Genomic DNA, 23,726 nt, shown 5'->3' with positions numbered 1-23,726 from the left:
AGGTTTTGAGACAGGGTTTCTCTGTGCAGCCCTGACTGTCCTGGAACTCACTCTGTAGACCAGGCTGGCCTTGAACTCACAGAGATTAAAGGTGTGCACCACCGTGGCAGACTGAGCAGCGGTTCTCAACCTCCCTAAGGCTAACCCTTTATTAGTTCCTCGAGTTGTGGTAACCCCCAAACATAAAATTATTTTCATTGCTACTTCCTCACTGTAATTTTTCTGCTGTTATGAATCATAATGTAAATGTCTATAGTTTCCAGTGGTTGGGTGACCCCTGTGAAAGGGTCATTTGACACAACAGGGTCATGACCCACAGGTTGAGAACCACTGTTCTAGAGTGCTTGACCAAAGAGGATGGGAGCTGGGCGTGGTGGTGCACACCTTTAATTCCATCACTTGGGAGGCAGAGGCACTGTAGGTCTCTGTCAATTTGAAGCCAGCCAAGGCTACATAGTGGGACCCTGTCTCAAAAAAAAAAAAAAAAAAAAAAGGAGAGGCCGGAAGCTGGTTGCCGAAACTATGCAGGCTCAGGGGGCCTGCCTCGGGTAATGGAGCAGTCAGGGTGACAGCCTCCTCCTGAAAAATCCAGGGTCCTAGTGCTTCAGCCTGAGTTGGGGGGGGGGGGCTGCCTCGTCCAACTTTTGTTTGTAGCATTTTATGGTACACTAGGCAGAGCAAGAAAGGATTTGTGTGTGTGTCAGTGTGTTGGTGTTTTGTGTATGTGTGTGTGTGGTATGTGGAGCTGTGTGTGTGTGTGTGTGTGTGTGTGTGGTATGTGGAGCTGTGTGTGTGTGTAAGCCAAAGATCAACATCATCGCCTTCCTTGATGACTCTCCTCTTTGGTTGGAGACAGCATCTCTCACTGAATCATCTGGCTAGGTTGTAGCCGGTGATCTTTGGGGATCTGCCTGTCTCTGCTGCCCCTCCCCCATCCCCAGCACTGTGATTACAGGTGTGGGCTGCCCTGTGTCCAGCATTTTTAAGTGGGTTCTGGGAACCAAACTCAAGTCCTCTAGCGGACTCAGCAATCACTTTATCAACTGAGCCCTCAACTCAGCTCAAGAAAGACTTTAGAGGAGAGACAGTATGGTAAGGTACATTTTTGAGCTCACCTGTATAGGTACCTGTAAATAAGGCTGTTGTTGCCACTGGGAGCCTAGTGTCCTCTGGCATACAGGAGCCCTGTAGATGGCCTCCTGGGACATGGCAGCAGCTGGCCCAGGAATCTTCTTGCCCTGCACTGCCCTGGTGCACCAGACACTGGCCTGCTTGCTCTAAACAACACAGAACTGTGAAGGTGAACTGTGCTGTTCCTGAGCATCTGGGCCAGTGGGCAAGGCCCATGCCGGTCCATACCAGAAGCCTCTCTAGGAGCTCTTTCCTACCTGTGAGCTAAGAGTTCTGACCCCATGCTGCTTTACAAAAACCAGCTCCACTGAGAAATCATCATCAGTGAGTTAGAAAACAAAGCCTTGCCTTTGATGTGTGATTTTGTTGTTTGTCTTGTTGTCCTGCAAACGCAACATGAGGAGGAGGGTTTGTTCTGGCTCCCAGTGCGAGGCTCAGCCATCATGACAGGAGGTTGTGGTTCTGGCTCCCAGTGCGAGACTCAGCCATCATGACAGAGGAGGTAATGCAGAGCTCTGAGGAAGGAGCCTGAGGCAGCTGGTCACATGGTGTCCTGAGGAAGCAGAGAGATGACCCCAGCCCATGGGATGTGGTATCCACATTCAGGGTGGGTCTTCCCTCCCTGGTCACGTCTCTCCACAGATACCTTCCCAGGCATGCCCAGGTGTGTCTCCCAGGTAACGTCCAGCACTGTCCTCAATCGATGATGACATCACTGTGCCTCTGATTCCACTTTATAACAAGGACTTTTATTATAACAGGGTTTTCACTGTCATGTTTTTAAAGATCTCACTCACAGCTTATTCCCAGGTTCCTAGAGCTCTGCACACAGGAGTAGATTTGGTTCCCTCCCTCCCTCCCTCCCTCCCTGGTTGGCATCCTCTAAACCATGGATACATAGCACTTTACCTGTAGAATCTCTGTGTTCATGAACAACTCAAATGTGTTTGTTCGTGTTTTCCAGAATGGGTTTCCTGTGTTGGCCATTAGAGTCTCCCATAAAGGTGTGAGACCTCATGAGTGCGGGGGGAGTGGGGACAGCGCAGCCCCTTCTGTGACAGAGCACCACCCTGTGGCGTGCTTCCTGCCCCTCCCTCCCCCCTCCTTTGTGCTCAGTGCAGTAGTGCAGTTAGTGCGAGAATCGGGGCACCTTGACGGTGCTGTGAGCGGCGTCAGTGCTGGAATCGGGGCGCCGTTGACGGTGCTGTGAGCGTCAGTGCTGGAATCGGGGCGCCGTTGACGGTGCTGTGAGCGGCGTCAGTGCATGGTCTCTGTGCAGATTGCTGAAGCGCCATTGGCAGCCAGGCTCACTTCAGCGTCATCCGTGTGGTCGCGTCTTCACTTGTCAAGGGAAGCCCAAGAAAAGCTGGAAAAAGTGAGCCTGTCCAGCGTGCATCATGTAGAGAATGACGTCAGATAATGACGCAGACAGGACGGAGACAGTTGCCCAGCGCGTGTGTGGCTCTGGGTTTGATTCTAGTGCACACGTACACAAGCACGAAACACAAACATGTGGTCAAAGAGACATAAGCTTTCCACACGTGCTGTGACAAAGACGAGCAGAGGGAGAAGCCTCCATTTCAGTTTTCTCTGTGTGTTTTTGACAGTGCCCTTCACAGCTGCCATGACATAGTCCTGCGAAGAAGCTACTTGGGAAGCTGGGGCTTCAGTATTGTGGGCGGCTATGAAGAGAACCACACCAATCAGCCATTCTTCATTAAAACCATCGTCTTAGGAACCCCTGCTTACTACGATGGGAGACTGAAGTGAGTCTTGTATTCATTAATGATGTAGATTGTGTTTACCATCCTATGAACCCATGGTCCAGCTCAGGGTTCAGCACTCATACCTGCTGTCTGTTTTGTAAATAGAGTGTTACTTCAACACAGCCACACTCATTTGGGTTCTCACCATCCGTGGCTCCTTCCACCCCAAAGCTACGTTGTTCTGTATGGAAACTGTACACATGGGCCACAGAGCATTTCTCTACACCAGGTCTGAGCCCAAGTCATCATTCGAGTGTGCTGTAGACCGGCAGTGGCCTCTGGGCATTTTCCGTGGAGCTTGCGCAGGTCTTATCCTGCCGTCCGATGAGTCCACTTTATTTTTCCTGAGGCTCATGTCTGCCTGACTTTGTGTCCATGTGAGATCCGTGAATGGACAGCCATAGCAGTGCCCACGTGTAATGAGCTCTCAACAGATGGTGGACGGTACCCTACCTAACTTAGGGGTATCAGATGCAACACTGAGAGCCGTGTGTTTATTTTAATGGGGGGGGGGGGCTGTGTGTACATGAGTGCAGGGCCCATGGAGGCACCAGATCCCCTGGAACTGGAGTTATAAGTGTTGTCAACTGCTTGATCTGGGTGCTGGAAACCAAGCCCAGGTCCTCTGAAAGAGAAGCAAGTGCTCGTGCTGTGAGCCCTCTCCCCGGCCTTGATTTGGCACTTTATAGAGAGATGGCCTCCCCAAATAAGTTATTCTTCATGTCCTGTAGTCCCCAGCAGTTATGGGAAGGTTGGCTCGGGGTTAGTTTGGATTGGTAAAGGACGGAGTCCAGGCTTAGAAGTGACTCCAGAGTTGGTAGTGCTCGTGGCTGGTGACGGCTAACCAGGGCAGAACTGTGATTTTGATGCTAACCACTGTGTCTGTGATGCCGTTGAGATAGTGACACCCGCTTCTGTTTGTGTTTTGTTCAGATGTGGAGACATGATCGTAGCCGTAAATGGCCTGTCGACTGTGGGCATGAGCCACTCTGCTCTGGTGCCCATGTTGAAGGAACAAAGGAACAAGGTCACTCTGACAGTCATCTGCTGGCCCGGCAGCCTCGTATAGAGCTGGACGCTGCTTTCCAGTCTTGCTTCCTCCTGCAGCCTCTTGAAGGAAGCCCCTCTGGTGTGGCGGTTCTGCGCAGCTACAGACACAGGGCCAAAGCACTAAAGTCACCTCGGGTTCCTCTTTGCGCAGAAATCAGCTCCCACGAGCGCCCACCGGGAGCTTGTGTTTCAGATGCACTCGGTGGCCGCCCTCTGTGGCAGTGCGAGGAGCCTGTCAAGACTGTCACCCAGCGGGATGGAAGCAGCCTCCCCGCCTGCAGAAGCTTGGTCATAAAATGATTTACATCTGCAGTTCCTGCATCATTGGCAACTAGCTGCAACATTTGCAGCACCCTGCCCTGTCAACAGTGCTGTGAGTGGCTCCGTTTGAGGTTTTACTCATTCTCCATTGGTGCCAACATTTCAGAACTTTTTATACCATTTATAAAGTGACTTTTTGGGTTGTTTCTACTCCGATCTTCAGTACTTAAATGAAGACGTGAATCTGATACCACTAGCGAGATTTCTTTTTAAATAATGTACTGTGGTTAGAATAGTAGCGAATCAAAAATAATGCTATTCAGGGACATTGCGGCCTGGGAGGTGACTGTCCCAGGGCTGGCAAAGCTGTGTCGGCTGGAATGGCCCAGGAGCACGAAGATTCTTTTCCAAAGGAATGCTTTGTTATGTAGGAAAAATTTGAAGATGTTCTTCTAAAAGTCAGATCTAGAGTTTATATTTATCAGCAATCTTGTCTGGAGATGCTTTGTGATTTATGCAATTGAACTAGGTAATTAAAAACCATTACTGTGTTAGATACACACACACATCACAGCTAAGTTGAAGGGGAGCCTTTGATTTTGTTCCTGTGTGTTTTAGAAGTCCTTAGTTTCCCCCAAGAGACCAAAAAACTCTGTTTTTTTTTTGTTTTTTTTTTAATCTGAAATAGTAGATTTTAGGTGTTAATATCTTTAGCTGTTGGTCACTAAACTTGCTCTTTCTTTTCTTTTTTTTAATGTTTTGAAAACTATGTTTTCCTTTATTCAATATTATTCAATACAGTCATCCCTTAGAAGGCATAATGAGAAAGTAAATAAGAGGAAATGTCTTTATAAATGGCATTGATAATCAGAATATGGACTGCTGCATGGTGCTGGGGTGAGCCCTCTTCCTTCACAGTACATCGCTGGCCTTATATCCATATCACTGATTAGTCCACTTAAATTTATAGTTTAAAAAACACTCTTTGTGATAAGGCACCAGTACTTACTACTGGCTCGTTCACCTCTTAGCTGCCAGGGGTCACCATGCAGCCAGCCCGCCGGGGAGGGGTGCCCCGGGTAGCACTGCTGTGGGACAATCGCCTGTGGAGCAATTGGATGCTGAAGTGCAATTGACGGGAAACAGTGGTTCCTGCTCCCCAAACGCAGTTTTGTAATCAACCTTGCTACTTTTTAAAGACTTTGTCAAACCTGTCATTTCTCTGGGGAGTGGCCATCCAACAATGTCATAACTGCCACTTTGTTATATAAAAAAATATGTCCAACCTGGTGGTCTGGTGAATATCTTTGAAAAAAAAAAAAGTGCTTGTCAATATTATTTTTCTCATGAAAATCTTAGAGAGAAAACTGGCTTTCCCTCAGGGTCTCTATAATGGGAATTTGCCCCGGGTCTGTTACTGTTGAAATATTTGCACCTTTTCACTTAAGCGCTTTAGTTGAATATTTTGATTTGTTCTGTGCCTTCAGTTTACATCATTCCAGGATTGTTCAGAGCTGTTTGATAGTGTGATGGTCATCCTGGACGGAAATGCACGCCGTCCTTTTCAGAGCAGCATGGGCGGGCGGGCGGGCATCTGAGAGCCGTGTTCTTGTTCACAGCTGCCAACCTCACTGCCTGCTGCACCCGCCCCGCCCCGCCTCCTGCAGACAGAACACACACCGTGGAGCCCGCGCTGGCTTGCACATTTCACAGCCCAGTCCCTCTGGCCCTGTCTGTCCAGAGTGTGGCTGTTGAATCCCTGTAGCCTGGCCATGCAGTATCCTGAAATGACAGCCTCTTGGATGCACTGGGTTGTGTTGGGTTAGTAGAGTGCATTAAGATTAACTTGCATTATTAAGATTAACCTCACCAGTTTCTTTTTGACTTTTTCAAATGTGATTTACCAGAAACATTTTAATGAATTTAACTTCAGTTACATGGGAACCCACCTCATGTTTCCTTGGCACCGCGTTCACCGTGTCAGGCAGCCCTGAGGACGTGTGGCTTCTGTTTCCTCTGATGGTTAGACCACCGCTCTGGGGAGGATGGCCACCAGGCAGGGCCGTTGTCCCTGCACTGAGGATGTGTGCTGCCTGACGTTTGCTTCTGTCACACGGACAGCTTCTGGTGAAGCCATGCATGTTCTCAAAGGTCCAGCCTCCCTGGAAACCTCTGGGGAACAGCCTGTTGGACGGTTTTCCTCATGAGCCATTTGTGGTTCTGCTTTATAGAAATCCCCAACGCTACGTAGTGGATTGTTTTGGGTGCAAATATCTCACCCCACTTTGTGACTTCTCTTTAAAATTTTGTTTTTGTTTATTTTTGAGACAGGGTTTCTCTGTGTAGCTGTGGCTGTCCTGGATCTCACTTTGTAGACCAGGCTGGCCTTGAACTCACAGAGATCTGCCTGGCTCTGCCTCCCGAGCGTTGGGATTAAAGGTGTGCTCCACTGCCTACTCTCATTTTGAAATGCGATGATCATCAAGCTCCTCCTCATAACCCTGACTTAACACACATGTGACCGGATCCTTTCTACCCATATCTGCAGGCGTTGTCCTCACGGGGTCCTTTGACTGTGGGGTTTTTCCTTCTGTCTTAGGAGTGCTTCTAGTTGACTCCAAGAACACCGGTCTAGCTTACTGTTATGATCAGCTTCAACAGTCAGCTTGGCACAAACTAGAGAGTTACCTAGGAAGAGGAAGCCTCAACTGAGGAACTGCCTCTATTTAGAGTGGCCTCCGGCCGTGTCTGTGGAGCGTTTTCTTGATTGATTGACAGGATCCAGCACAGTGGATCCTTTGATTAGTGGAGGAGGACAGCACACAGTAGCCCGGGCCTCCGGTGCCATACCTGAACGGACGAGCCTGGGCTATGTAAGAAGGCTAGCTCAGCTGGCCAGAACGCAGCCTGGTTCCTGGCTTGGTTCCTGCTTTCGCTTCCCTCCACAGTGGACTGTGGCCTGGAAGGTGAAGTAAGCCCTTCCCCCTCCAGGCCACCTCAGCACACTGTGGCAGTTCCTGCTTGTCCCCTCTCTGGGTCAGCTGCTGCAGTTCTGCTGCTCAGTCCCAGTTGGATGAGACTGTTCCCAAACCATGTCAGCCCTGGAAAAGTGGCACAAACAGCGTTCGTGAGTGAGTATCCCCACAGCACCTCCAAAGAGTGCAGCAGAGTGGACTGTGGTCCAGCCTGAAGGAGAGAGCCACGGCTTCTGAGTGGAGAGGGCCACTGAAGCCATTTCTCCTTCTCCAGCAGGATCAGGCAGTGTGACGGAGAGGACCCGCACCAGCTTTTAGATGTCGTTAAACACCCAGAGAAATGGAGGCAGTCAGCCTGCGATGGTCAGCTTCCTTGTACTATTCTAAAACGAGATTCCAGAGCCAATACCTCAGAAGAGGAATGCCTGATTTGGGCCCATAGTCTCAGCCTGTGTTAAGGCGGCATATACTGGCAAGGAATATGCGGTGCATGATGCTGTTCACCTGACATCAGGATGGGACCAGGAAAAGGGCAGGGACTAAAGTCCCACCACCCAGGGCATGCTCCCCACTGACAAAACATCCCGCCCATGCCCCACTCCTCAAAGGTCCTGCTCCCTCGCGGTAGCACCAGATGCCAGGCACCAAGTGTCTGAGGACACGTGGGCCCCTGGGGACAATTACCCAACCACAGCAGTTGATTTAGAGGGTTTAATTTTCTTCGAGTACTGTGCAATGTGACTCGGTTTTCAAACGGCCAAATCCTCCCTCTGCCCCAGCTGTTAATCTTTTTTTTTCTAATTCTGGGACTTCAGAATTTGATTTCTAGTTCTTTGTACTTTACAGCAGGCTACGGTACAATTCCTCAGATGTTTGAAGCTTTAGCCAGATAAATGGGTGGTTCAAATTCAGTCTGAACTTTACACACCTGGGTTTCAGCTTCCAAGGGTGTTTTTCCCCTCCCCCCAAACCCTGTGCCCACATCACAGTTCAATAACGTCCCATTCAGATTTGGCTAGGTTGTGGTTTGAAAAGCTCAGAGTTGAAGCAATGAGTATCTTTTTTGTTTTTAAGGGTTTTTTTTTCTGTTTTTATTTATGTGTATATTTGTGTCTGTGTATATGTACATTGTGCTGGTGCCCAAAGAGGCCGGAAGAGGGCATCTGACCCCCTGATGCTGGAGTTCCAAGTGGTTGGGAGCTGCCCAGTGTGGGTGTTGGGAATTCAACTCCAGTCCTTTGCAAGAGCAACAAATGCTCTTAACCACAGAGCCATGTCTCCAGCCAGTAAGTATCTTAAATAGACATATTAGAAAATGAAAGGTGGCCAGGTCTGGTGGCATGTCTTTAATCCCAGCCCTCAAGAAGCAGAGGCAGGTGGATCTCTATGAGTTCGATGCCCGCCTCGTCTACATAGCAAGTTCCAGGGCAGCCAGGGCTGCATAGTGAAACCCTGTCTCATACAAATGAAAGGTGAAGTATTTACGGGGCACGATGACATTCCTTAAGTGTACAATGAAGTGGTCAACCCCTTTGTCATTTAAGCAACTTACCTAGCACCTACTGTGTGTGTGGCGTAGAGGTCATGACTTCTTCACAAGGAGTGATTTTATAATTCAGCTTTTCTTCCATTTGTTCAGATTTGGTGATCGAGCCATACAGACTGCACCAGGGTGGTCAACTTAGGAATTCAATAACTGAACTTGTCTCTTGGGTCTCTCTTCTCTGCCTGCAGAAAGAATGGTTTCAGCCCTTGGGAATTCTTATCTAAAAGCCCTTTTGACACTTTATAGCGTAAATCTGTTTCGTTTAACTACACTACCAATTAATTTCCATAGCAACACAGAAGCTCTTTAGAAGTAAGGTTACACGTCTAAGCCTGATCGCTATGAAGTGCCTAAGAGAAGCTGAACTGTCAGTCACATACAGGAAAGACCTACACCAGGAGATCTGACACCACATGGCGTTGGCAGAGCGGGGCTCCCTCCCACCGGAAGCGCCTCAAGCTTTCCCAGGGGCTCTCTTGCAGACTTGAGTCAGTACTCTGTTTCTTCAAGAGCTTCCTGTTTAAGTCAGTGAATCCAACCACAACCCACTTTCTTGGGCTACCCAAAGACTGACCACGAGTGCTTAAGTTAGAAGCATCCATTGCTTCAGCTCCGGATGAGAGAGGTAACAGTTTCCAACTTCAAGATTGGGAGGATGGAGATGGTGCCTGTTAATAGAGTTTTTCTTTTCTTTCCTTTTTTTTTTTTTTCTTGCATTATTGGAGATTGAACTGAGGGCCTCACACATGCTAGGCAAGTGCCCTACCACTGAGCTATACTGACTGCCAACCCCATGTTTAGTCTTTATTGATTAATAAACTTTTTAATTACTTAACAATTGTATACATACACATACGATGTACTTTGATTTTGATTATATTAACCCCCATTATTCCTTCTTGTCTCTCTCCCACCTCCCACTAAGCTTCCCAAGAAGTCCCCCTGTGGTGTTTTTAGGAGGGGTGTGCCCTGTTGCGTTTAATTAGGATTGTTCTCATGAGTCATTTACTTGAGCAGGGGCAACTTACCCAGGGCTGCACCACTGAGCAGTCTGGCTGCCCACTCCCGCCCCAGCAACCATTAACTGTCACTCCTCCGGGAGGCGTGGCCTTCCCCTTCCCCTATTCATGATGGAATATTAGTGGGCCCCATCTTGTGCAGATAACCCCCACCACTGTGAGTTCATGGGTGTAGCTGGCACACTATATCCAGAAGAACACATTTCACAGCAGTTCACCCCATCCGCCAGCTCTTCCATGTTCACTGACCCCTCGTGACCCCTGACCCTTGGAGGAGGGTCACTCTTCATTTCAGGACAGGATCTCAAGAAGTTGCCCAGGCTGGCCTTAAACTTGTCATCCTCCTGCCTCAGACTCGTGACTACCTGAGCTTGCAAGCTTATGCTTCTATACCTGGATGAAATAAAACGTTTTTGCTGGGCGGCAGTGGTGGCGCATGCCTTTGATCCCAGCACTTGGGAGGCAGAGCCAGGCGGATCTCTGTGAGTTCGAGGCCAGCCTGGTCTACAAAACAAGTTCCAGAACAGGCACAAAGCTTACACAGAGAAACCCTGTCTCGAAAAACCAAAATAAATAAATAAAGTAAAATAAAAAGTTTTTGTTTTATCAAAATTTTATTATGGGCTGGACAGTGGTGGCACATACCTTTAATCCCAGCCAGCACTCAGGAGGCAGAGGCAGGTGGATCTGGCCTGCCTGGTTTACAGAGTTCATTCCAGGACAGCCAGGGCTACAAAGAGAAACCCTGTCTCAAAAAACAAAATAAAAAATTATGGTCTGAGGCCATGAAAATGTGTTTCTGCTGTGAGCTGCTGCTCCAGGGAAATGACACTGGAGTAGCTATATTAGACGCATGCCCCTCTGTCTCCAGTCAGGCCTGAGTAACTTCAGGACCTTGGGTCTAAGAGTTTGGGATCCTGGGCTGATTGTGTGGTGTCTGTATTGAGGTAAGTAGACACCCGTGGCGGGTGGGCATGCTTACTGCAGCCCTACTGACCTTGTGGACATAATTAAGGAAAATTGGGTAAGTCATTCTGAAGGGTGTGGCATCCAATCCTCTCTATAGAGTCACAGAGCTTTAAGAATCAATATAACTTCCAAGTGTTTCATGACAGTGACCTGGCCCTTCATTCCAGGCTTTTCCTCTGGTGGACCTATCTACTTGTAAGTAATTGCTTTATAGCAATAATCTGTCCCTGTCTCTCTTTAGCATGTAGAAGCTGTGGGGAGACCACTCTCTGGTTTAGACAAGAACAAGACACAAAGCATTTATTATCTTTCTTAACTCATTATTTTCGTTTGAACAAAAAAACCACATTATTTTTTAATTAGGTGTATATATCTGTGCGTGGATATGTGCATTTGAGTACAGGTGCCCTTGGAGGCCAGAGGCGTCAGATCCCCTGGAGCTGGAGCTGGAGATGATTGTGAGTTGCCTGGCATGGGTGCTGGAAACTGAACCTGGATCCTTTGCAACAGGAATGTGTGAGTCAACATCTCTCCAGCCCCTCAGTAATTTCTTAGCATCTACTGTGTACCAGGCACTGCCCTAGGACCTTTAAATCCATCAGTTTCCAGGGAGAGTCACTGAGCTGTCTGATCTGGAGGGAAGGAAGGAAAAAAGGAAGGGAAAAAATAGGAGTTTTATTTCTCGAGACAGCCCTGGCGGAGCCAGAATTCACTATGTTGACCAGGCTGGTCTTGAACTCACAGAGATCTGCCTGCCTCTGTTTCTAGAGTGCTGGGATTAAAGGTGTGCCCACCACACCTGGCCTGTTTTTATTTTTTTTGAAATCAAATCCCACCGTAACCCAGACTGTAACTCAGGACAGTCCTCCCACTTCAGGGATTATAAACCTCTAAACTGGGATTATAGGTCTGAACCACCACACCTGGCTTTGAGCTGCTTTCAGAATCCCTCTGGCTGTTTCGTTCACTCCCAATATTGTGTGTATGTGTTCCTAAACGGGACTCATCAGGATCATCAGGATTCCCCCATGTGCCTTACTGAAACGCAAGGGATTCACATTCCCCACACCCTGCCCTGGACTTTCCCATGGCCAGACTCCTGCCTACTCAGTCTTCCAGGGCACCTGGTTCTGATTCCTTGATCTGACTCCAGCAGGTCCAATCCTGCTAAGCCTAAATACAGTCAAGTGCCGCCTACACCAAGGCAGACCTCAAGCTTGAAACCCTCCTGCTTCAGCCTGCCAGCCATCTGGGATACCAGGAGCATACCGCATCCTGACCTCACCAGTCTCTGTGGTCTGCACCTCCAGCATTGAGAGCTGTCTAAGGTCTGGGTGTTCGAACACACACACACACACACACACACACACACACACACACACACACACAGTCTCCTGATGCCCACCTTTAGCAGTGCCGGGAACTCAAAAGTTGGGGTGAGGACCGAGGAACACGACTCTGGTTTCCATCTGCAGCAGGGCCACTCAGGGAGACAAAATGTTAAAGAGAGAATGCTTAGAGCACTCTTTTAGAATTGGGTAAAGCATTTGTGGGAAAAGCCATGTGGCGTGTGGAACCTGCCTTCAAACTCTCTGGCAAAGAATGAAAACTGAGAGGAATGAGACAGGTCTGGACAGGTTTGCAGTTTCCCTGTGACAAACTGCAGTGGCAGCGTGGTAAGAAGTGTTGGGAGCGAGAAAAAGGCTGTCACCTGCACAGAGCCCTGGAGTCAGACGGGCAGGATGAGTTGCCGGGAAAACACAGAACTGCCCTTAGTTCCAGTTTGCTCACACGAGCATAATTCCCAGACAAATTTACAGTTTCTACTGCATTCTAGAAGTACAGCTAGGTGTCCTGGTGTATGACTAATTCCAGCACTTGGGAGGGAGGCAAAGGCAGACAGATCTCAGAGTCCAAGACCAGCCTGGTCTAGATAGCAAGTTTCAGGTCAGCCAAGGCTACATGGTGGGACTCTGCCTCAAAATAAGAATGAGCAGTTGGTCAGTAGCTAACACAAAAGCCATGGTTTTGTCTCGCCATATCCAGCACTCTGAAGATGCCCACACATGTGGCATTCTGTACAGATGCTTTGCCTGATCTCAGAGCAGCCTGGCAAGGTATGTCTGGAGGGGGTTTTCATCTGATGCACAAGGAACATGGAAAATTTGGTCATGTGACTCACCTGCACAAAACGGGCAAGTAAAGAGCCTGGCAGCAAGAACTCCCTTCCTGCTGCCCTTTATTCACATCCTACCCACACTGCACACCCTGAAAACAGGGGCAATAATCAACCCCACTTGACTTTGTGTGAGCACCCCCATAGGGTCTCACTGTGTAGCCCAAGCTGGCCTTGAACATCTCAATTTTCCCACATAAACCTCCTCTCTGCTTTGAGTACAAGAGAGTGTCACCATGCACGGCTCTTTCTAATTTATTCCATCTCTGAACAAATTGAGTGTTCTTGATTCATAGTATCAAGCCAGCTTGTTTTAGCTTTTTAAAAAATTTTTTTCAGTGGCTCACTGTGTGCTGACTAGCCTGGGCCTGTGATTCATATGTAAACCAGTTTAATCTTTTTTTTTTTTTGGTTTTTCGAGACAGGGTTTCTCTGTGTAGCTTTGCGCCATTCCTGGGACTCGCTTGGTAGCCCAGGCTGGCCTCGAACTCACAGAGATCCGCCTGGCTCTGCCTCCCGAGTGCTGGGATTAAAGGCGTGCGCCACCACCGCCCGGCTTAATCTTAAATTTATGGAGATTCACCTGCTTCTCAAGTACTGTGATTAAAGATGTGTATTAGCACTCCTGGTCTTCACCCATTCTTTTTGTCCAGGCTGTTAACTTTCAAATTTTCCATTGTATTATCTAATTTTTAAGGATTTATTTTACCTCTCCAAGAGAGCCAGTGACCTTAACCACTGAGCTATCTCTCCAGCCCCCATTTTAATATCTGAATGGGAACTTCCTTGGAGGTGCCTTCTGCCTCCCCTTAGAGTATACATCAGGATTCTTCAACTGCTTAAATCCAGCTTGGCCAAGGTTTCTTTGGCTTGATGGTCTAACAGTGAGAGCTGACCATGTGCCAAACGCCGTTCACATGCAGGAATGTCGATGGCCCTCACTGCAGTCTCCCAAAGTCAGAGTGGGCGGTTAGCCCAGTCAGCTTGGCCCCCCGCAACGTCCAGCACTTGGAACCCCCTGCGTGCTTGCTAGATTCAATCCCAGGTTTACAGCCACGCACACTCCAGGGTGCCCTTGCTTGACTTTGTGTGAGCACCCCCAGAGTCTGCTGGCCGGTCACAGTCCGCCGTTGCCCCAACCTTCCCATTGCACCTCCTCATCTGCCAAGATCTTCCTGTCACCATTAGCCCTGTCTCGGCGGCAAAGGGAAGGTTGAAATGGTGCCCTCGAGAGATGGCACCACAGCTCAAGCAGCTCCTCCCTGGAAAGTTCCCGCCTCAGAAAGAACTTGTGGTGTACCAGGCTGGAATCTGTTCCTGCTGCTTCTCACTAACGGCTCAGGGCACCATTCCCTCCACCTGACCTGTAGGCGGAGCTCCTATTTCCAAGACGAAATGTCATCAGGGCTTCTTAGAAATGCTGTGTTCTTGACAGAAGTGTCCATTCTCCAATCTGCAGGCAGCCGTTCGTGGCCGGACTCCTCCAGGATAGTGTGAAAAAAGCTGGCTGTCTATGGAGGTCTCATCTATGCAACGGATACACACACACACACACACACACACACACACACACACACACACAGCACACAGCACACAGCACACAGCACCTCAGTGAAGACTGGTGTGTGTGTGCAGGAAGCAAACAGTGACTAGACCACAAAAGGGATTGCCCAGGCTGCCTCGCTGCCCTGCACACGTTCCTCTCCAGCCCACGTTCCTCTCTGGCTCCGTCTCCCTCCAGTCTTTCCTTCATCTTCACTTGGCCCTTGCCTTCTGCTCTTTCTGCAGTTTACTTTTAAGTCTGGAAAACATTGCATTTAGCATCACCTTCTAGAGTTGCTGGTCTCTTTGCTACAGCTTTTCTGGAATTGGCAAAGTTGCTTTGGCATGGATTTCCAGTGCTTCTGCATGGCCTCTCCCCAGGGAAACCTGCACCGGGATCCTTGACCAGGCCCCATCTGCTCCCCCAATTCCCCATCATCCAAGCTGGATGACCCTGAGCCATGACACTAGCCCCCAGTGTACAGCTCAGAGTACAGGAGAAGTCCAGGACACAGGCTGCTCTTCCCATCATTGCTGTGTCCTTTCTCATATGGCAAGAGAATCCACGGGCACAGGCTTTGCTGTTTAAATGAGTGTGGTCCTCCCTGCTGCCTGCCACACAGAAGGTCCCAGATCCTTGGCGGCGGCAGCTTCTGCAATGGCTCCAGATCCAGGTTTTCAGGACACAGCCGTATCCCATGGACCTTGGGGTCCACCAGGCCTGGTGGGTGCCCAGCAGGTGTTAGGTGCACACACAGCCAGGTCAGCAGGTGCACCCAGAGACAACCAGAAGCCCAGCCATGTGGCCCACCAAAGCAGGGCTCCTCACTCCTCATCAACCACTGCCTCTTCAGAAGGAATTAGGAGTGCTTCCCCTCTGGACAGAAAGGTTAGCATACTGGTTTGTTTTGTGTGTCCGTGCACACTTGAGTCTCCCCTCACTCGGAAGGGTCAAGCATGATGATTCAGCCCTGTCTGAGCCACACAGTGAGTCTGGCGCCAGCCTGCACTTCAGGGTAAGAAGTGCCGTGCTGGCCAGACTTAGCTGCCCTACCCACATCTATACAGGCTGCTGATTTTATCAAGTTCTGTTTAAATTTGGCAGCACCATCCATTCAGTCCTCGAATGTTAGCCATAAGGTCTGGACATCATTGTAGTCTTTTCCTTTTAAAGGTGGAACCTTTACCTTACTATGTAATCCTGGCTGGCCTGGAACTCACTGTGTAAACCAGGCTGGTCTAGAACTCACAGAGATCCCCCTGCCTCTGCCTTCTGAGTACTGTGGTTAAAGGCATGCACAAAACACTAGAAGGAGAGTTGATGGACTTTCACATAATCAGAAAAATTCTGTCAACATTGTGAGTTTGTGGAAGTGTTGTGACTACAAATATAATTGTTTTTACCAACAAAACTACCATAACAAACTACCAAATATCCTGTTTTCAGATTGTCCTCGTACTGTATATTTTCGCTGAACAGGAAACTTTTATTCTTATTCACTATTAAATATATGTTTTCCAGGTATGGTGGTTCAAATCTTTAATCCCAGCACTCAGGAGGCAGAGATAGGCAGAGCTCTGTGAGTTCGAGGCCAGCCTGGTGTACATAGAGTCCCACACCAGCCAAGGCTCAATAGTGAGCCCCTGTCTCAAAACAACAGCAGCAAAGTGTTTTCATGAAAGGGCAGATTTGTGGCTTTTCTGAAATATACCTTGGATTAGTTAAGACCGAGCTAGACCCTAACATGTTTAAGGAAGAGCGCTTCGTAGGAACGGAACCACTGCGGCCCCGCCCACTTCCCAGGCGTTACTAAGATTCTCTGTCCACAGTTTCTTTGCTGCTGTCCTTTTGAGTCGCCTATCCATTTCTCTCTAAGCTTCCCTTAGTTAATGGTAAACAACAATGAAATTCCTAGGTCCACATACCTAGGAGCACATACATGCTTCAGCATATACGGCATCGGCATACTGAAATCACAGGGAGATGACGACAGAGTTCCCTGCCGCCCCTGACTGAGGGTCACCTTTGCAGCCAGTCCTTTATCTCCCCTACCGCAGATGTGAGCCTTTGACATTCAGGGCGCCAGCTTCAAGCTGGGTTGTGGCTAACTTGCTTGGTAGTGATTCGGGAAAAATCGAATAGCTTTTAACTATTTTTCTCACTCTCCAAAGATACAGCTGGGAAACAAGCAAAACAACAACAAAAACCAACAACAACAACAACAAAAAGCCGGGCGCTGGTGGCACACCCCTTTAGTCCCAGCACTCTGGGAGACAGAGCCAGGCTCCAAAGCTACACAGAGAAACCCTGTCTTGAAAACAAAACAAAACAACAACAACCAGGCATGTCCACTGGGGAGATTCTTCTCCCTTCTCTTCTACAGCAAGGGCCCAGAACAGGCCTGGTTTTATTTTTGTTTCACTTTGTTTTTAAGTGGGGGAGGGTTATGTTCTCCATCCGCCTCTAGCTGGCTTCCAGTTACAGAATTCAGGTTGTCGGGCTTTTAAAACACTTAGCCATCTCTCTGGCCCCATTTGTTGTCACTGCCACTTTGAGTCAGGGACCCTAAAATAGCTCAGGCTGGAACTCACTGTGGAGCTCAGGCTAGCTTTAGCACTCACGATGATCCTCCTGCCTCAGTCTCCTCAGTGCTTGGTTTATAGGTATGAACAACGATGTCCTGGGTGGACTTGCAGGTCACACATGTGACTGTCATCTTCCAGTCCTAACATCACTGCTGGCTCCTCATGGCCAGCTGGATGATGGTCAGGGCCAGCCCCCACCGTCTAGAAATAGCCATCAAGGATGTTTCGTGGCCGTGCATCTGCTCCCCCCCCCCCCCCCGTCTGCCTTTGGACTTTACCCCCACCCTCCCTCTCTTCCTGGGTCTGCCCCCTCCCCTCCCACACTTGCCACTGCTGCCCCACCCACCCATCACCAGCCATGTCACTCCTCTGTCCCGATTCAAGTACCTGCTTCACCCTGTAACTTTTCCGACTTCCCTGTCTTAGAATGAAGTATTTTCTCTGCTCTGCATCCACAGCAGTTACTCACTCTCACCAAGCTTCCACCCCTGAATGAGGACGGGGTCGACATGGCGTTCCTTCTGCCAAGCAGCTGGTCCCATGCTGTTTTTCACTCTCCCTTCAGCCTGGGGTGGAAGTGGACATCCTTCTCCCATTCAGGGTTTCTCTCGGTTTCCCAGCTACCTGCCAATCATGGCGGTGATGACCTTAATTGTTCCTGGCATGCGGTGTCCCACTGTCAACACCCTGGCTCTCCCCTGGACTCCTCTGCCACCCTCCTTCCTCCTTTGTGGAAAGAGGAAGCGTGGAGCTCTGTCTCTCATGGAATGATGACAGTGACGGAGTGGCCCTGGCCTTACTGTTGGTGCCTGTGAGCAGAGTCTGGAAGAGGACAGGAGGTGTGTTGGTTGGAGTCTCTCTCCCTACACCGATCTCCTGCAGTGGGTAGGTAGGCATCATCTGCTGTGGGATGGTCTGTATGTCAAATCTGTTGCTCTGATTGGTCAATAAATAGAACACTGATTGGCCAGTGGCCAGGCAGGAAGTATAGGCGGGACTAACAGAGAGGAGAATTAAGGGAACAGGAAGGGAAAGGGAGAGACTGCCAGCCACTGCCATGATAAGCAGCATGTGAAGACGCCGGTAAGCCACGAGCCACGTGGCAAGGTATAGATTAATAGAAATGGATTAATTTAAGCTGTAAGAACAGTTAGCAAGAAGCCTGCCATGGCCATACAGTTTGTAAGCAATATAAGTCTCTGTGTTTACTTGGTTGGGTCTGAGCGGCTGTGGGACTGGTGGGTGACAGAGAATTGTCCTGACTGTGGACCAGGCAGGAAATCTCTATCTACAATCATCAAAAGCCAGGAGTTTGGGGGTGGTCACCAGTGGCCAGGATCTAGCCTGGGGACATCTTCATTAACTACTACATTCTAGCCCCCTCCGGGGGTAAATGGAGTGGCTGCCCCTACCTGTACCACTAATCTGTAGCCCTGGAATCCAGGTGAAGAGTCGGGGGTGAGATGTCGGAGGCTGCTAAGGCCTCATGTAGGGAGAGTGGGTTGTCCTTTGTGCCTGTTTGTTTTACCAACTTGACACCAGCTGGAGTTGTCTGGGAAGAGGGAATTGCAACTGCAAACGCCTCCATCAGATTGGCCTGTAGGCAGGTCTGTAGGACAATTGTCTTGATTCATGATTGATGTGGGGGCGTCCAGCCCACTGTAGGTGGTACCACCCCTAGGCAGGTGTCCTAGGGTGTATAAGAAAGCAGGCTGAGCAGGCAAGTCAGTAATCAGGGTTCCTCCATGGCTTCTGCATCAGTTCCTGCCTCCAGGTTCCTGCCTGGAGTTCTTTCCCTGATTCCCCCAGCGATGGACTGTGATTGAGACAACTAAGCCAAACAAACCCTTTCCTCTCCAAGTTGCTTTTGGTCATGTCGTTTCTCACAGTCATACGAACCCCAAGAGATGGGCATAGCCCTGTCCTGTCTGGCACAAGGAGCCTCAGATCTGTAACCAAACTGGAAAGCAAGGTATGTAGACACCGCTGCCCTCTTTTCCATGGCCATTTCTCCACTCACGAGTAGCTACGGCTGCAATTTGCCTGATTCCTGTATGTGAGGTTAGCATCTATGGTATAGGGCTCTCTGAACACACTGTCATTGAGGTTTTGATAATTATGCACCTTCAAAAGATGCCCAATGTAATTCTGATCATTCTCCTCTAAAAAAGCCCCAGATTAAAAGCTTTCACCAGCTCTTTAGACCGCGGGCCTGCAATTACAGAGAAAGAGCTGCATTATAGCTTTCCGTTGAAATTAATAACAACGTCTCCCCAGTTGACTCTGTGAATAGTTAATGGAATAAATCGGATACTTCAGTACTGTGTGGGTTGGGAAGCCACCTGAGTGAAAGTCCGGGTTTCAAATGGGAAAATAATTCATGCAACGCAAACCCGCACCACATGTCAGTGTGTGGTGCGTGGTCCTCTGTAGCAGAAATGGAGCTAGTTAGTGAAGGATTGACCATACTTCGGTGAATAAGCACCCTGATGAAGACAGCTATTTAATAATAAAGTCACCAAGGAGGCAAAAGATGTATCGCTGCAAACTACAAAGAGTACAGAAGGCAGACATGAGAAGAGGCTGCCTGTGTTCAGACTGGAAACGGAACACTATCAGGAGGCCGGTGCTGCCAAACGGATCTGTAGTGTCCACACAACCCACACCAAAATCCCAGTGGCTCTTTTTCTTACAAAAATAGAAAGATTGGAGGGGGTGGTTCCTAGGGAGGTGGCTTAGAGGTGAAGAGCACTTGCTCTTTCAAAGACCCACCTTGGGTTCCCAGCACCCACATGGCAGCAGCTCACAGTCTCTGTAACTCCAGTCCTAGGTTGTGTTCTTCTGGCTTCTGTGTGTCCTGCCATCCTAAACCACAAGTGAGACACCATCTCAAAGGGAGAGAGAGAAAGAAAAAGGAAGTAAAGCAGGCGAGAGAGGGAAGGGGTACGCCACACAGGAGGCAGTGATGGCTGAAGGAACCTGTGACGGGTGGTGATGGACCCAGGCTGGTATTTGATGCAGTGCAGACATGTCAGCACAGGTGACACCCTGGCCTGTCTGAGCTGGGCATGAAATTATCTGAAGGCCCATCTTTCTGGGCTTAAAAAAGATTAATTTGGGGCTCAGTGGTTAAGAGCATTGGCCATCCTTGCAGAGGACCTGGATTCAGTTCCCAGCACCAACATGGAGGCTCCCAATCATCTGTAACTCCAATTCCAGGGGATCTAACACCCTCTTCTGGCCTCTTTGGTTACTGCACACAGATGTGCTCACACATACATACAGGCAAACACTCATACACATAAAATGGAAAAAAAAAAAGCTGGGTGTGGTGCTGCATGCTTTTAATCCCAGCACTCAGGAGGCAGAGGCAGGCAGACCTCTGTGAGTTCAAGGCCAACCTGGCCTACATATTAAGTTCCAGGAGGGGGAGACACAGTGAAACCCTGTCTCAAAAAAAATTATTTGTAAAATGTGGAATGGACATTATTACTACGTTCACAGATGTCAGAACATGGTTGAGAATCAGCAGTCAGCGGATTAGAGACCAGTTGATGGCCTGGGGCAGAGCCATGTTCTTGGCTTGCCCTGAGTGACTTCTTATTTCAAGCTGGTACAAAGCTGATGTACTTTATGAGCTTAGGCAAGCCACTTCTCTGAGCTTGAGACACTAGCTCTGTCCTAGGGTGACAGGTGTGTATCCACATATCACTGCTGTGTGCTCACCTGAGATGGCACCATTCCCCCTTCCCCCCTTCCCACATGCGCCCTGCCTCAGACTGGAGGTAGTGATGCTGTGAGTATCAGTGCTGCCTGGGGGGGGGGGGGCGAGTCAGAGGAAGAGGTCCAAGGGGGACATACCCAGGCCTGCACTCCGGGCCTCAGTTTCCCTGGCTGCAAATGGGACCTTTTTTTTTTTTTAAGATTTATTTATTTATTGTGTATATAGTGTTCTGCCTGTATGCATGCCTGCAGGCCAGAAGAGGGCACTGGACCTCATTATGGATGGTTGTGAGTCACCATGTGGTTGCTGGGAATTGAACTCAGGACCTCTGGAAGAACAGCCAGTGCTCTTAACCGCTGAGCCATCTCTCCAGCCCCAAATGGGACCTTTTGAGAAGTCTCCATGCGCCAAGGACTGGAGGGAACAGAGTGTGCCAGTTTTCTCTCTTGGGCTGTAATAAAATGACACAAGCTGTAACAGAGAGAGCAAGACACCAGTCAACGGTTCTGCAAGCTGGGGAGTCCGTGATCCAGGAACCAATAGGCCAGGCATTCTCAGCTCAGGGTCACTCGTTGGATGCTGTGTCTCCCAAAGGGCCGGGACACTCAGTCCTCTTCAGGATGGAGGTACAATGGACAAAGAACGAAAGGTGTCAAATGTAGCAGGAATCTTAGAAGGTCTTATTAATAAAATCAAACCTGGAGCCAGGTATTGGGGTGAATGCTGGAAGATCAGAGAAGCAGAACAGGCCACAGCTACCTCACCTCGCCAATTCCTCAGCTGATCCTGTTTCCTCAGACTGGAAGCCTCTGAGTCCTCATATCCAAATGGATCTCAGCTAAACTGCTGCTCGAACGCCTGAAAGCTTAACCAGCCAAATGCTTCTAGTTCCTGGTCCTCACGCCTTATATACCTTTCTGCTTTCTGCCATCACTCCCTGGGATTAAAGGCTCGCTTTCTGGGATTAAAGGCGTGAGTCACCATGCTTGGCTGTTTCCAATGTGGCCTTGAACTCAGATCCAGAGGGATTTCTACCTCTGGAATGCTAGGATTAAAGGCGTGTGCTACCACTGCCTATCCTCTATGCTTAATATTGTGGCTGTCCTGTTCTCTGACCCCAGAAAAGTTTATTAGCGTGCACAATATTTTGGGGAACACAATACCACCACAGTCGAACTCGCCTTTCAATAATGCATCAGTCCCATCCAGGAGGGCAGAGGTCTCATGGCCTCGTCATGTCTTAAATGCCCCACCTTGCAAACTGTTACAACAGGAAGTAAACACTGTGTGAATTCCATAAGGGACAGACAACAAGCCATTGCAAGACGTAGCAAGAGTTCCTGTGGGTGGGCGGGTGGGTGGGGTCAGCCGCTTGGCTATTGGTTAAGCACAACTCCAGGCATGCCAGAGCTACCAGGTCACCTCGGAGAGTTGGATGTGTCCACTCTGGCTGTCTCTCCAAAACTGTCGTCTTTCCTCTTTAGCCTCGGACTCCGGGTGAGCAGTCTGCGCGGGCCCCACTGGTAAAACAGTTCCTGTGACAGTGTGCCTTCTGTCATCCCGTTGAAGCAGACGCCAAGGAATGGGATGTGGCCACACCCTGTTAAACAATAAACCCAGGTGTGGCTCTGTGCCCGCGGTGGATGGGTCACCACCGCGTCATTCTACTTGTCTGTGGTGGACTCCTTGGATGGAACTTGCTTGCCAGTGACATGTGCTGAGCTGCCTCTGGTGAGGACCTAGGGGGGCTAGACGTCCTTGTGGGTGGTATCTGCTGCTTCCCGTGGCATTCATATGCGTGGTGGCCCATTCAAACTACTGGTGTTTCGTCGTCGCTGGACAGAACTCGTAAGTTGCTCGTGGTTACAGATTGAACTGAGCTCTAGCTTGTAAGAAGTGTAAATGAAATGCACTAACCCCTTTATGTGTGTCAGTGTTTGCCTGCAAGTGCGTATGTGCACCACATGCATGCAGTACCCAGAGAGACTAGAAGGGGCCATCGGAGTCCCCTGAAACTGGAGTTACACATGGTTGTAAACCATCATGTAGGTGCTGGGACTCAAACCTGGGTCCTCTGGGAAAGCAGCCAGTGCTCTTAACCCCTGAACCATCTCTCGACCCATCAAGTCCGACAATTTCCCCTACACAGCTTCCACTTTATTGCACTGATAACTTCTGCCAGCTAAGGACCTCTTTGCAGAATGCCAACTCCAGCTTATGTGTGGTTTTTTTTTTATTGCTGTTCTGATTAATTCTGTTAAAAATACATAACATTAAATTACCTCCTTGACCATTTAAGAGGTGCAGTTCAGTTCGCCTGGCCACAGTCCCAAGCTGTGCAATCATCATTACTGTACTTCTGAAAGGTCCTCTATACTTTTTTAGAGTGTGTCTTCATCTCCCTTCCTCTGTGAGCACCACACTGCTTCCTCTCCCTCTCTGAACTGGCTGGTCCCACATGTCCCATTGCTCCAGTTCGGATCTGGATGTCCCTTAAATGCCCTGTAGCTTGCTTCCCAACATGGTGCTACTGGGAGATGATGGAACCTCTGTGACCGCTTAGTTAGGGGGTCTCCAGATCATCGTGGATGTGGCTTCAGGGAGGACTGTGAGACCCCAACGTTGTCTTCCCTCTCTAATGGGAGGTAAGTGGCTTTGCCCTGAGTACCAGAACCTGGACTTCACAGCCGTGAGCCAGAGGAAACCTGGCTCTCTCTCTTTTTGACATTTTATCTTTAGGTTTGCATATATGCATGTGGACGCACATGGCACGGCACGCGTGTGGGCCCACGTGACACAGCATGTGTGGAAGTCAGAGCACAGCATGCATCCATTCTTCCTTTTCACCACATGGGACCCAGGGATCAAATGCAGGTCACTGGGCTTGAGGCAAGTACCTTTGTCCACTGAGGCATCTCACCAGCCCACAACAGAAAATTATTGGAGACAATCAGTGGGTGTCCAAATTCCATACTATAGCA

The 23,726-nt window shown here is 49.3% G+C and overlaps 1 protein-coding gene across 3 annotated transcripts in view; it reads left to right on the top strand.

Moving 5' to 3' along the window:
* The window catches only part of Lnx2 (ligand of numb-protein X 2), a 66,589-nt gene extending 61,096 nt beyond the window's left edge, over positions 1-5,493 (top strand). For all 3 annotated transcript variants that reach the window (XM_052754521.1, XM_052754522.1, XM_052754523.1), the window contains exons 9-10: positions 2,739-2,897; positions 3,831-5,493. In XM_052754521.1, coding sequence (XP_052610481.1) covers positions 2,739-2,897; positions 3,831-3,966 — 295 coding nt within the window. In that variant the 3' untranslated portion in view covers positions 3,967-5,493. The remainder of the gene's footprint in view (positions 1-2,738; positions 2,898-3,830) is intronic.
* The last annotated feature ends 18,233 nt before the right edge of the window (positions 5,494-23,726 follow it).

This window comes from Peromyscus californicus, unplaced genomic scaffold (genome assembly GCF_007827085.1).
Source record: "Peromyscus californicus insignis strain IS unplaced genomic scaffold, ASM782708v3 Scaffold_2__1_contigs__length_46816999, whole genome shotgun sequence".
NCBI lineage: Eukaryota > Metazoa > Chordata > Mammalia > Rodentia > Cricetidae > Peromyscus > Peromyscus californicus.
The sequence above is the reverse complement of the archived record's forward strand: the minus strand, read 5'-3'. Positions and strand labels throughout refer to the sequence as shown.